General features: G+C 38.6%; 1 protein-coding gene across 1 annotated transcript; it reads left to right on the top strand.

The window, feature by feature from the left end:
* The first annotated feature begins 485 nt into the window (after positions 1 to 485).
* Positions 486 to 12,293, top strand: LOC139729211 (uncharacterized). The gene is made up of 3 exons (XM_071640141.1): positions 486 to 732; positions 5,593 to 6,980; positions 8,524 to 12,293. Exons 2-3 carry the CDS (start codon positions 5,765 to 5,767, stop codon positions 9,792 to 9,794), a joined length of 2,487 nt encoding a protein of 828 aa, XP_071496242.1. The 5' UTR covers positions 486 to 732; positions 5,593 to 5,764; the 3' UTR covers positions 9,795 to 12,293.
* Positions 12,294 to 15,155: the final 2,862 nt, after the last annotated feature.

The raw sequence follows: 15,155 nt of genomic DNA on the forward strand, positions 1-15,155 counted from the left end.
AGAAAGACAAAGAAAGAGAAAGCAGGAGTCAGAAAAAAAAATCTGTACTGCAGGTGCTTCAATGCAACGATTCAGTGGGATCCTTGAAATGACGATTATTTGCAATCTCTTCATCCTGAAGATCTTCCGAAAACTAGAAGTTCAAAATCATTTTCCCTGACATGATCACGATATTACCAGAGAGCTCGTAAAAGCCTTGTTTGCCATGGTTCCAGACGGAACGTTGGGAAGTAAGGGTACAATGTCGGCCTACTAGCGCTAGTACAGTATACTGGTATTTCCAAGGAGGTACTAGGCGAGCCTCGCCTATATAGTACCTCCTTGATACTTCCAAGAAGAATAACTAAAAAGCTCAATGATTACAGTACACAAGAAAATGTGTATTTACCAGGGTGTTCCACCTCCCTGGTATTATGTACACGTGGTGCGTGATACGTGACAGTAACCGTAGAGGGCGCTCCAACGCCGAGGCGTTCAGGTGGCGTGTCACCGAGTACGTAACTGTGGAGTCATCGGAGAATATGGGAATCCCCTTTCCCCGACGCGGCTGTAATGGCGGCAGCAAGTTCCCTGTTGTGCAGCATTTCCGCGCCGTTGTGTTACGAACAGGTCCATGCATGTAATATGCGTGAATACGCGTACAGTGTTTACTCGAAGGTTGGCTGCCCGAAGGTTTACAGAAGTTAATTAAAGGAACAAGTTATTCTCTCGTAACATGCTGGGCTTTACGTGGTGAGTTTCTGCTTCCATTTTGACGTATAACATTTATGAGCCGCTGATATCTTTAGAGTGAATCTTTGATTGTTGTCATGACAAATTTAGTTTTGACTTTCTGTCCCTGCTGTGCCTGTGCATGCAAGTGGCCTGTCTGTAAAGGTAGAAATTTATCCTATCTAATGAGTAGTGTAGTGTAGTGAAGTGCTCACATTGGTGTAATAGATACCTATAATGTATTAGTTTAATAATTTTGCTGACTGTCGTGACTGTAGCTAGTAAACAAAGAATGTTAAAGGAACTACGTAATCGTAGTGCAATGCGTGCTGTCACAGTGTCAGTTGGTTGATTCTTGATACCCTCGACATCACCCATAATGTGGCGAAATAAATAACTTGTAAGGTTACAATCCGCGAATTACAGTAGACACTCCAAAAACAGAGCCGAGTCACTGTCTTAGTGTCATTGACATTGTCATTCAACAAGTTTTTAAATATGACATGTAGGCCTACTACACTAGGCCCTAGTCAGAAGTCTGGGCATATTTTTCAGCAGATTAATGCTCTAATATTTCTTAAAAAAAACCCAAAGCAAGCTGTCAATAATTCGACCATAAAACAAAATGCTGTCCACAATTTGAGGGGAAGTTGCATTCATGCATTTCAATGCCTTTTGTTAATCATATCACTAGACTTTTTCTACAGAGGAGGTAGAGAGTAGACATTTTATTTGGAAGGTTTCCTGTGGGCGTATCCAAGTAATCTGAAGAAAAAGTGAAAAATTATCAAATAGACTTCTACTAAGACTCTATAACATATTTTTGTCAATTGAATGCAAGATGTTGAGGGTGTCATGAATTTTAAAAATGTCACAAGTCAGCAAAGGGTATTTGCTCTGCATGCATGGGTAGGTCCTTTAATATGTATGCTGGGCGTGGACACTACTACCCCTTTAACTTTTTTTTTTTTTTTGGTCACATCTGACTCACTGTAGCACAGAAAGTAAATCTTTGTTAGGCCTACCACTATTTTTAATTTAGTTCCACGATGGGTGTGTTCCTCTGTACATTATCTGAACAATGCAGGCCTTTTAGTACCATGGCAGGCCTCCTGATGATGAATAATGATTGAGACAAAAACAAATGAGCAAAACAAACCTTGCCTTCTTCTGACATAGGCCTACATGTGTGGCCTAACATTGCAGATTTATAGTCCCAACACTAACAGCAGAACAAAGTTTGCCCTAAAACCTAACAATACATAATTACATTGTATTGTAAAACTAGCTCGTGAATTTATATTTTGTAAGTGAGCACACTCAAAAAGCTACACTCTGTGACATCTACTTTTTTTTTTCTTCTTTTTCATCTCTGATGGTTTCTGACATTGCATGCCCATTCCCAGGGAGGTGGGAATTCCCACCTTCCTGCATGATACAGGCCCTATCTACTAGAGATTGTGTTAGCCTTTTTTGGGCAAAGGGTAGGACCCTATATAAGAATCATGTTATAAATAATTACATTGATGGAAGTCACTGTCTAGAAGGTGAAAGGTTGGATTGGGAACCAGTTCAATTAAAATGCATACAGTACAGTTTGTACTTGCGAAGGTCAAGTTTAGGGACAGGTGAACAGGTAAGATACCATGGGTTGGGGTTATGGTACAATTTAGTAAGAGTTAGACCATCCCTGTAACACATATGAAAAAGCCGACCTGAGGCGGGCCTCAGGCTGGACTCTGGTCACTTTCTCGTATAATGTGTAAATGGTCACACAAAAGTGGGGCCGGCCTCGGGCAATGAACTATGGGAACCTAGGGCAAGCAAAAATATTCACATGCTTTTATTTTCGCGCTTGTTTCTGGTTGCGCAAAATGCACGAAAATTTCACCGCTGCGAAAATTTCCACTTTTACAGTACATTCATTGAAATTTTAAAAATCGCCTGGATTTCCCCTAAAAATGCAAAGGTCTAGTACACACTTAACACAGCACTTTGGCACAACCCATCCAGTACTAAAAACAAACTTTCTGTGGTTTGGTAACTTGTCTTGTATCACTATCAGTTTGTTTGTTCGTTTGTTTTTTGTATGTAATGTTTGTGTTTAATGAGGAATAATAAAATAAAAGAAACTTTCGAGGCCGTTCTTCATTTCATTGTTTTTGTTGAATTTTCAAAAGCCTACTTACATGAATAAATTAGCAGTGATACTTTGGGGAAGATTAAAATTCCTAGATTTGTCTGTCATATGTTGCAAGTTTGTGTGTAAAGCTTTTTGCTGACTTTGTGTAGGAATTAGCAAGTTCTATATACTATACAAGCTGAAATGTGTCCATATTTTTCATTGGGAAAATATTTTTTAAGAATCATGCAATGACAGCTCTTGATTTTGCACAACTAGTACAAGTAATTAGTAAAATAATATGAATTAGTAATAAGTCTAACACACTGCATGGACCCCTATAGCATTATCTTGGTCAAACAATACGATACTTCAAATGTACAACACACCACTTGTTTATAATAGTATACAGAGACTGGGAAACACCTCCGAATAGAACATTAAATACATCTGCTACTACACAATACGTATCAATGGTTGTTTCCTATTCTTATTTTTCTCCTGAAACGTGAAGTCATTATTTTTTATACTACAACTTTTAAACCCTCTTAACCACCGTGAAATTAAAAACAAAAATATGCAAAAATGTTGGACAAGTAGCAATTCTCAAAAAGTCTCCATGTGAAAATTTCAGCTCTTACAGAAATCTCTCTCTATTTCATGTGAGAGAATCTAGTGATCTTCAGAGGTGCTAATCTTGTAATGATAATTCTTCAGTATCAATTCTCATACCGTATGCTGCTTGATGGATCGATCTAAAAAAATGTCTTAGGTCTGATCCCAGCAGTGATACATATAACCGGTAATGTATCCTTGAGGAATACACTATTGATTGACAGTGCTCTGCTCTGGCCAGTGTACAGTAGCTGGAATTGGATTTATATATTATAATGTATGTGCTAGAAATTTATCCTTGCTTCAACGCTTCCCAGGGTATGGAATAATTGAAAAAAAAAAATGGTGTGCTGCAATTAAAACAATTCAGAGATATCTAACGCTCGACGTAGCATACATTGTTAACAACATGTTGGAAAATATGCACTACGGATAAAAAAAAACCCCAAGATTTTATCATTTGTTTATTTAAGTAGTCATTTCCATCAATGTTCACATTACACTTTATGTAACACAGATATATACTGCCTCTCCCAAGAGAAGCCTCGAGGAGGAATTTTACAGCTCAAAATGACATAATTGTTCCCTAAATTGAAATAGCTTTGACAAGTTGCTTGTTAGATGATTGTGTTGTACCTGTGCTTTAAATATTAATATGTCATGACCATGTAACTTTTCCTTTTTCATCCTGCACTGAATACAGCTCACTTGATTAAAGGTGGAAAATGCTAAAATTTCATGCAATATGTTATGAGAGAGGTTGTTATGAAAAGTTCGGAATGAAACTAAATCCTTTTAGACCTGTTCTTGCTGGTTATGAGTAATGAATTGAAATACAATGTCATAAGTAAAAAAAAAACCAAGTCCATTAAGGGAATAAATTTGAACTACATGTACATATCCAGGGTGCTACATTAATTTTTTTTTGTACCACTTGCCCAGTGGGGCAAGCTGATTTTCAAATTGTTCAAGAACACTTGCCCAAACATGAATTTTACTTTCCCAAAAGGGAAGTCTAAAAATATGAGAAACTGGTATAGAAAACCACTCAGAAGTCAAGAGCTTTATAAAACACATTCATTTTAATAAAGAGCACACATATATTTGCATGCATAAACACAAAGGAGTGCTCAACAAACTTGGCTTGATCGTTATGTAGCATTTGGGAAATGGCTTCTGTATGGTTTCCTTTTATGGTGAGCTTTTTTTTTTTTGGGGGGGGGGGAGTGAAAAAAGTGGCTTCAAAACCTTTTTGCTTGCCCTATTCGGGCAAGCATTTTCTCCCATTCGTTCATTGCCCAACTTTGATTTTCACTTGCCTTTGGCAATCAGGCAAGTGCTTACGTACGTGTACTACTCTGTAGTACCTTGCATGTGCACAGTGATTGTCATGTCCTCTGTGAGGAGCCAGAGTGATAGAGTATAGATACAATAATTTTTTTTTCTTGATGCCTTCTTTTCTCTCTTTCTGTTTAATCGCCCTGGTGCCATTCAAAACTTGTCTCTTAAAAATTTAGACCAAATTGAGAGAGAGGGAGCAAAAACAGAACAAAGCAGATCAGACACTGAATGTCAGGGAATATTGCATTTTGTTTTATCCTTCACTTCTAGGCATATTGTTTGATTAATGATCTCAGCAAACGTGATAACATTTTGACCATTGGCATTGACCCATTCATTTTTTTATGTTTTCTTATTTTTAGGTGATACATGTAATTGCATGGGATAAATTAAACAGAGCAAACCAAATCTCTTAATTCAGAGAGAAAGAAAGAGGAAAATTCTTAAAATACGTAACAATAAAGAATATGTGACAAACTCTTTGAAATCTTTACAGGCAGGTAGCCTAGAGCTGGGCAAGATTTCAGATTCTGTTGGCGTACAGATATTGTACATCTTTACTGTGTTTACAAATTATGGTAAAAATGCTGCAATGACCTTTAAAAAAAAAATCATTGTAAACGTACATGTATTCTTTGTCTTCATTTGTGACAACACAGAATCAACAATTAGGGGAATCATTAACTTCTACCGAAATTCTTTAGGCATTGAATATTATATTGAATATTATGCATACATGATAGATATGTTAATTATGCGATATTATTGTATTGATGCATGTTCTTTTTGTGTTTCCATGCCAGATTTAATCAGCAGATGGAGAATGCTGACTAAGCCATCTCTCAGGATTTTGTCTTTAAAGGGCTTTCAAGCCCAGCATGTTGTCGTAATGATCATACGTTGCTAAGGAACACTTCTGGAACACAGACCTTCTGTGTAGACGGTCCCACAAACCGTGTGGACACAATTTGAAAGATGGAAGGAGGCCAGGAGGCTCTTCATTCTATGATCACTCAGTTCAAGGCCCAAATCAAAGGCCTTAAAACGCAGAATAAGCATCTAAGTGACACCAATAAGCATCTAAGTGACACCGTAAAGCAGTTACAACTAGAGCAGTCTCGAGGAAATCCAAGTGGGAAGGCAACTGGTTTGGAAAATGGATCTGGTGAGAGTTATGGGACTGAGCTTGAAGCAAAAAGCCCTGGTGCTTCAAGTCAGTCTGAAGTGTCCTTGGGTTGTCAAAGTGAACCTGGGAGCAATGGTGGTGATGTGTGTGCTGTTGATGTGTCAGCAGGTATACATGTAAGTGGAGCTGACATCCAGTTTTGTGAGGAGGCGGGACAATTGTTTAGACAGGTGGTGCATATTCATCAGCAACTGCTAAAGGAGAAAGATTCATTGGAGAGGAGAAGAAGGGGTCAAGAGGTCTACATTAAACAATCCAAGGCAACAGTTAAACATGCTTTGGAATTTCTGCACCTCTTAGAAGAATTGACTAGTCATGTCCAGGGACACTCGGAGGGTACTGCTACTGAACTCCCCGTAGGGATTAGAACGATTCTAGGAGAGGGAGACTCAGGGGTATTGGTATCTGTTGTAAGAAGGATTTGGAGGTTACTGCTATGGAGTCTGTACAATGTAAGTGAAGACAAGAAAATCATGCCCTCTGTTTCTGAGGATGACATTGACGTGTGGTATAATGTACATAAGCAAGATTTACAAAGAAATGTTGAGAACCCAGATAAAGAGTTGATGGAGTTGCACACAAGGATGTGCTCTGATTTTGATATTATTAAATCTGAGAGTGATGGTTTGGCCAGATCTATTTTGATGCCACAGGAAGATTCTCTTGATCAGCCTGAAGATGAGCCAGCTGAGAACTCTGAGTTGGCAGTCACGGAGCTACTTAGATTCAAGATCATGTTAGAAAGTATGGCCAAGGCAGTGGGAACCTACCATGCCAGTGGAGAGGCGCGCAGGAGAAAGGAAAGTCTTGAGAGGCAGGAGAGCGAGCTATATCTTCCTCAGAAAGAGTCTCTGGAAACCTACGACCTTGGTAACATGCTGATGACGACAAACTCTGTGATTGAAAGTCTTTCAAATAAGGTCACTGTGTTGGAATCAGAGAGGCGGCTCTGCAAAAATTGCAGAAGACATTTAGAAGATGGTCCTTCAATGGTAGGACCAGGAGGTAAGGCATACCAGCTTCTGATCTCTTTAAAGACCCAGTAGCGTGGGGAGTCATGGGTGGCCCAGTTCATTCGCTGTCCACAGGGGTACATTCGAAAAACAGGAATAGCGCAGGTTAGTGAGTACGAACATTGAAGCATCCACTCATCTGAAACAGTTGACTCGTACAAGTATCAACAGGGAAGCCATTTTTGTGGCAAAAGCCTGAATTCAGGCCCTGGTAGTGTCAAAGTTCAGGCCCTTTTGTGTACAGAGTGCTGGCTTCATGTAAAGGTACAAGTGTATTTTGGGCCCTCTGTTTCATTCTGATTAGCATCTCTGGATCAAGATTCTTCAGCTGTGTGTGTAGGCCTCCTTGAATAGAGAATTGTGATAAATGTGCATTATTTGTCACAGGGTTTTCTGGAATACAAGTATATCCAAACCGAGCCAGTCTTCCTACTCTGTGAATCCTCATGCTACTGGGTCTGTGATATCAAGAAAATATAGCCATAGTCATTCAACATGGTGAACTCATGTGTAGCTTGTGTCTTGTGTAGCTGTTGTTCAGACATTCAGTCCAAATTACCTTGAAATTAAATGTTCTCAGATGTAGCAGTCCCTCACTGTAGAAATCCTTCACCACTAGTTTTGTACATGTAATTGAAAGACCTATGCTTTGCAACAAAGATAGTACAAAATGATTTAAACAGCAGCCATGTTTCTTTCAAGTTCCTCCTGGAGCAACAGTCATATTTAAGTACATGAGTGAATATAAATTGAGAAGAGAAAATTCCCTTTAAATGAGCATGTTGAGAATTCAACAAGAAATATAAGACATTAAGAAATCTGCAGTACCAGAAGGTCACAGTGAGTTTTGTTCCATTTTTTACGGGAAATTCAGATTTTTGATGGAGATTTGGAGTTGTCATGTCTAAATTTCTATGCCTGCAAGTTGCATGTGTTTTGTCAGATACTGCTACAAACTGAAATCCTTTCATTTTGGCTGAGAAAAAATTGGACCAACAAATTTGTCTGACAAAACGCTTTATGAAATGCTCCCCTGATTTGCAAATTACCAAATGTTGTAGGTTAGCTATCCTTGAACACCGTAACTTCACTAAATGAAAAAGAAAAAAAAATGGAGTTACACTAGTCAAAAAAAAAATGGAGTTACACTAGTCAAGTCATCATTTTGCTAGATTTTTGTCATTTTTTTATTTCTGCTTTAACTTTCTTGTCTAATTGCAATCAAGATGATCTCTTGGAGATGAATCTTATTCAAGTTAGTACCCTTGTAGTACCCTTTGATTAGTAGAACATTCATATGATTATCTAACCTCTGCAGTCATAGCATCAGACAACAAAATTAAAAATGTGCAATCTTTACATGTACAGTATTGTGTTTAAGTATGCTACTTGATGGATGGGAAGTTGAATTGTTTTGTTTTGTGTACCTGGTATTTTTTTTGTTGATATAAATGAAAGCAAAATAGATGAAAGAGACCATACTGTTAAAAGTGCATGTCACTGTAGTTTGTGATTTGTGTCTTGTCTTCTTCCAGATGCAAATTACCCGATGTTTAAGAAGAGTTCCTTGCTGGCTAGTAGATTTCTATCTGGTAGCCCAGTGTCACCACCTCAGGCACTATCAAGTGGATTAAGGAGTGGAGAATCTACTTCAAATGTCAGTCCTGGAGCACCAGGGGGTAAGAGTGCATTTCAGCCAGTCCATCAGACAGTGGCGACTAGGAATGGGCAACAGCTCCCTCCCAGACCAGTACCCGGAATGTTCCATGGAATCAGGGGACCATTGCCCCCAAGACAGCTGACCGTCCTTCAGAATTCCAATCTTCCTGCTCGATCAAAGTCGTACTCAGGTCCAGAGGGCACTCTTTCACGTAAGAAAGAGTTGGTGAACCAGGAAGCCAATGTCAAGTCAAGCAGCTGGGAAAGTGTGTTTCCTCGAGCAACAGGGCTAGCAAAGACGAATGGAGTTGTTCCACGCAAAGTTTCTCAAGAGGACTGGCACATAGAATCTAACCTTTCCCATTCAGATTCCGATGAAGATTATGAAGTGCGTGGACCCCCTGATACACCCCCAGAGGTCAGAGCGATGGATTTTCAGAGAAGGCGGAGCAACATGAATGAAGTGCCTGAGAGAGTTAGACTTAGAGGAGGAGGCATGAGGAGACCTAGCAACTTTGATGACACTGAGGAGACATGGTTGCATCATGCTCACCATCCCTACAGCAATGCAGTATCTTGCGAGGCTATGCATCATGATCCTTATGTTCCCCACTATGTGCACAGTCAGGTTCAGCAGTGTACAGGGGACAATGTCAATTCTCAACAGGATATGCTCCTACCCTCCTCGGTAGAGTGGAGCACAATTCAGCTTAAGGATGGGGGCATACCTTCACCAACACTGGAGAACATGAGAGGCAGTTCTGCCATACGCCTTGCAGAACAGAGCATAAGGGACCGTCGATGTGCCATTTGCTACTGTCAGTTCAAGGGCACATCGTCAAGGGCGGACATCATTGCACACATCCGGAAGCACGTGCACAGAGACTCGCCAGATGGCAGCGACACGGAAGATGCTCACCGTGGTGATGTGCAGGCATCAGCAGCAACAGGTAGTGGAGGGAGTGGTGCAGCTTCATCAAAAGAGGGCATGCTGCTGAAGCAGTGTCCTGTCTGTGATATCAAATTTCCAGTGTATGTTCCCCTGCAGGCTAGGCAATCCCACATCAACCTGCACTTTGAAGGGAATGGGGGTGGAGTTGAAAGCTTTGAAATCATAGGTGAAATGTATGGCTCAGCTAAGGAGTAATGCTAAGGTACTACAGATGTATGTATGATGCATTGAATCTGTTTTGGAAAGTACAAGTACATTGTACATGATATAGTGACTGTAAAGAGAGTGATTCTTTTCCCACTATAAAGTTTCTGTTGATTTCTTGTGTTCCTTTTTTATCATTTCATTTAATTTTGACAGTGTCCTAAACATTTTTGAATGTGTTTCATTTAATAAACAGAATTCACACATTCCAGGACATAGCTACATTTGTAGGGATAAAAGTAATTAAGAAGGCCCTGTAATTCATTTAATTCCCAAATATATTCATGTACAGGTGCATGTATGGGTATTTTCTATAAACTTTGCATTTTATAAGTCAACATACCTGGGAATAGAGAATAGCTGTCAACTGAAACGAATGTCAAATCATGCATATGTTGCATTCAGTTAACAAAAAAGCATTTACATACTACATCTGTATTAATGTACTTACAACTTAGGTTGTTGATGAACATGTTTACAGCCATAAAATGATATTAGGTTGGCTGGTAATGCTAATGTATCCTTGACTTTATGACAGAGGTGTTACAAATTAAGTGAATGTTAAGATTAGCCACAAATTTCGAAGGTAAATATATATGTTGACCAGACTACATGTTAATGGAATTCTTTTATTGCCCTTGTCTTAACTTCCAGATCTGCATGAGCATGCAATCAAATACCATTTCACATTAACAATAAACCCCCTCCTAGTCCACAATTGCTCTTCAAAAAGCATAATTCCACCATTCTTTGTGTTTTTAAACCTGCCTAAAGAGAGGAATTTTAGTGATTGTTTTTCCATGCTCCCATTTAACTTCGGATTTCAGAACACTCAGTAACAGCTAACCATGTAGGACATGCCAAGGAGCATGGTAGAAAGAATTACTACGGTACTGTAATTGTGGAAAAGAAGATAATGTATGTCAGAACTATGTATTCCCCAAACAAGTTAACCACCTGTAATGCACAGAATTAGATTTTTGGTGATGAAAATGCAATTTATGGCATTTCAAATACTGGTACAATGTACACAAGTGTACTCATCTATTTCCATTAGCCCAGGGCAACATAATCAGGTAGAAATTGGTAAATTAATTTGCAAATGTACTATACTGCATCTTTCATATGTCTAGGAAATTGGATTATCCTAAGAAAAGAAAAGAAAAGAATAAACATAATTTTAATCAATACTAAATTAAGACATGTAGAAAAGATAGTGATGGATTATCTTCTTTGTTTTAAGTTAGTGTACCGTACGGATTATATATTTGTATTACATGTAGCATCTTGTGTGAGCATTTATTACATACCCAAGGTTTAGTGGCTTTCTCATCACATGTAGTACAAGTAGTTAAGGAATTTTATATCAAAATCAAAGGGTCAATTAATATTTTCAAGTGAATAAAGTTCATTGTCCAGACAGAACAAACTGTGCTAGGTCTGAATTTACTGACCCAAGGGGGGGGGGGGGTGTGATGAGAAGACTTAGAATGTCCTCATGTTTCCACATGATTTGTTAATGTTTTAGAATGGGAGAAGTGTATAAAAACTTGTTATAATCGTATAGTGGAGCCTCGGATGGATAGTGGATAACACAGTGGCTTTGCAGGTCCCAATTCTTGACAATTCTTAACATTTGTTTTTGTTTCCTGATATATTAATAAATGTGATATAAAGTAATTGTCATGGGTTTTAATTACAGGCATAGATACTCATTATAGATTTCCTATAGGCCTAATATGCTCCACTCTATTTGTTAAGTGAAAATTTTGTTGTTATTCCGATTACAGTGATACCTTGTGTGAGTAGGTGTGTTTGATGTAATTCTATTGTATCTCACTTGGAATATAGCTACAATGTTGTATTAAAAGAACTGTCAAATTCTTTTGAATTGGCAAACATTGTCTCTTTGTTGTTTTATATAAAAACATGAAGTTAAAGTACAGTGTTTTTTTTCCACTTATCGATTTTACTAGGAACGTTTGGTTGAAAAAAAAAATTGCTGCGGGCCGAAAAATCGTGGGTTTTGGTGTGAAGTTTCTTAAAGGGTGTGTACAGTTCTGGTTGAGGTGAGGATTTAGCTTTTAACGCTTTGCGAGATACATGTATTTAGAAACCATTTTATGAAATGGCAAAGAGCACGCAATTCTAGGGGGTATCACAAGTTTATTTGATGAAAATAGGTTTTGAAATGGCTTAGATATCCAAAAACAAGGTTGAACAAGGAGGTGTTAATAAAAGGCATGGCTTGTCGCCTTTCATTATTGTCACGTTTTTGGATATCTCAGCCATTTGAAAACCAATTTTCATCAAATAAATGTGGAATCCTTAAAATTACATGCTCTTTCATATTTCATAAGAGGTTTCTCATTATTTCACTTAGGGATGTTCAAAATATGAATCCCACCTCAACCAGTACTGTACCGTCCCTTTAAGAATTTTTTTTCAGACCTTTTTTCTGAAGGTGTGTGTGTGTGTGTGTGTGTGTGTGTGTGTGTGTGTGTGTGTGTGTGTGTGTGTGTTGGGGGGGGGGGGACGAAGTGCCCAGCCCTTTCCAAAGGCAGTTCGCCATAATTTTCAGCACATGCACACAGAGAGCAATGAATTCGCACACACAGCTCGCTACCAGCGAGCTGCGAGAGTAGCGTCGCTTCGATCCGATCGTTGTGTGCGTGCGAGTACACTGCTCGCTATAGCTGAATTTGTAAAAAGCTAGCAGGTGCCCCGCTTCCGTTCACTGCCCCTGCCTAGAACTGAATGGAGGGCCCAGGGATCATGACCACACAGTGGCTTCATGTTTCTGCATAATGTATTCATAGTTCATGTTTGTTGGAAATGGAGGGAAATAAAACGCTACTCTGTATGATACAGAAGACTCCCGTTATAGGCCTACATGAAATACCAAGGAGGTTCAAGAGATGGAGTAACAACATTCTTTTTCCCTTAATTGGTCTCGCCACTCAGAAATATTTGAAGTACATGTATGGGCTAAACTGGACCTGCCCCCACAGATAGGAAGACAATTGATGAATGTGTCATTGCATCATAACTAGTGACCTCTCCAAGGAAGATCTATACGTGTCTATATGACGGTACTTTTCGCCATGGCTTTTAAAACATGAGGGGTATACATACAGGTACAGACAGGGGGACGTGCGAATAGAAACTGCGCAAAAAATAAATGAATTTAAAATCAAAATTGCTTAACTTTATACATGACTTTATAGTACGTTTGTAGTTTACACTGATCTAACATATAGGCCTAAATGAATAAAGATCTATACTTGAAGATTAATATACATGTATGCTCAATCACTTGCTACACGTACATTGTACAATGTATATCAGTGTCATTTGTCGGAAGTGATCGGAAAGATGATAAAATCGGCTTTCCAATGAGGGTACAGTTTTGAATATTTTGTCGACGTATACACAGCTCAGATTTACACTTTAGCACCTAGGCAGATAATTGTATGTATTTCTGGACGGAATTTATTTTTGTTTCGTACGCAGTATTATTAAGTGAAACTTACTTTCATTTAATAAATAACGAACAATTGGTATAAAGACGACGTTATTTTAACATTCAAAGTGAATCTTCAGATTGCTTAGAAGGGCGGCAGCATCGAACCCCGATCATCAGAGGCACAAGTGCATCTGTGGAATTCTTTTGTACACTGTATATCAATAGAAAACTGACAGTACAAGTAGTTTGAAAAATTACAGCCAGTTGGAACTCAATCTTGTAAACCTCCTTGGTTATACTGTACATGTACCAAAGTCCTCCGGTACAGGCACATGTCTTCCGTTATTTCAAAATTTCGTTATTACCGAATAGAAAGTGAAATAAATGTGTAGATTATAATTTTGGGACGAGAATTTGTACACTTGTATTTCATTCTAACTAGAATAGCATTGTAATCGTGTTCGTTATAACGGGAGTACACTGTAAGCCTATATTTAAGACAGGTACACATGTATCAGTTGTACTTGTATTGCATAACCCTGAGAGAGAGAGAGAGAGAAAAAAATGTTCTTGTGTACATGTACTTGAAGTCATAGTGTAATTATTGTGCATATGTGTGTGTGTGTGTGTGTTCGTGTGCCGGTGTTTGTAGTGTAGAACACTACATTGATATTAAGCATTTTATAGTAGGACCTGGATTAAGACAGAATGAATCATTGGCACAATTTCTATCCGACAAGATACAGTATTGTAGGCCTATGTATTCCCTTTTATGTCCCTGTTCCTTAAAATGAATGCAATGTATAACCAACTGGTGCGTGGTATTGTCATGTAGAACTGAAAAATGCTGTCCAAAAATGTCATTGACCTTCGATTAAAATGTATCAAATTACTGTTCATACCATTGTCATTGTATTTTTCTTCATGTTTGGTTAGGTTACAATTCATTATTCCGCAGGTTCTTTAGTCCAAAGGTTTGTTATTCCGAAGGTTCGTTAATCCGAAAATGTGATAAGTTTACTCTGTTATTCCGAAGGTTCATTGATCCCAAAATGAAATAAGGTTTGTTAATCCAAAAATGAAACTATATAAGGTCGTTATTCCGAAGGTTCGTTACGCACCCTATTTCATTTCCTGATTAACGAACCTTCGGAATAACGAACAGCGCCCGTTTGGCGGAACCATGCAGAATAATTTTCAGAATCGTTTTTAGCTGGATTGTAAGCACGTGATACAAAGGAATGCATGTACACGTGAGTTCCAATCAAAGCCCTACTGGCCTGCCTCCAAATGAGTTGTTACTGCATGGTTGTAAATTCCCGCAGCAGCTAATAATAGTGTCCCATGTGCAGTGACGGATCCAGAGGGGGGCGCACCGGGCGCGCGCCCGCTCTTTATTTTTGATTACAACAAAAGAATTAAAAAGAAAAAAATGGGGAAGGGGTGCGTGTGCCCCCTTTAATCCCTGCACGGAATTCCTGGATCTGCCCCTGCATGTGTACTCTTATAAGTAAAGGTAACATGGATATGCAAAGAGTTAGGAATACATGTACAATGTAGTAGACTCATTAACGGGGATGTAATTTATACAACATGTAGACATGATAAATTTGCGCCCTGTATCTTTCCAGGATTCCCCTAGAAAATCAATACATGTACAACTTTATGGAGAAAAAAAGCAAACACCAAAATACGTGTACAGTCATGTGACAGTAAAACAAAACGCTAATTTGTTAACTCGATATAACGTATATGTGGTAGTAACGACTGAAAGATTGTATACTTTCTATCGTTCTCAAATAAACGTCATTGGGCTCACATCATTTCACTTTGTCGCTGGATTAACTTTTCTTCGTTTCCTTTTTCTGTACCATAACGTACAAGTA

Source organism: Diadema antillarum, unplaced genomic scaffold, assembly GCF_040938485.1.
Source record: "Diadema antillarum isolate AM-2024a unplaced genomic scaffold, OU_Dant_1.0 seq00000225_RagTag, whole genome shotgun sequence".
Lineage (NCBI taxonomy): Eukaryota > Metazoa > Echinodermata > Echinoidea > Diadematoida > Diadematidae > Diadema > Diadema antillarum.

What these genes read in the sequence shown, in the direction of transcription:
- LOC139729211 (XM_071640141.1), top strand. Translation starts at nt 5,765, where the DNA reads ATGGAAGGAGGCCAGGAGGCTCTTCATTCTATGATCACTCAGTTCAAG. An exon ending in TTCAATGGTAGGACCAGGAG is followed by an intron (nt 6,981 to 8,523) that starts GTAAGGCATACC and finishes GTCTTCTTCCAG; the next exon opens with ATGCAAATTACCCGATGTTT.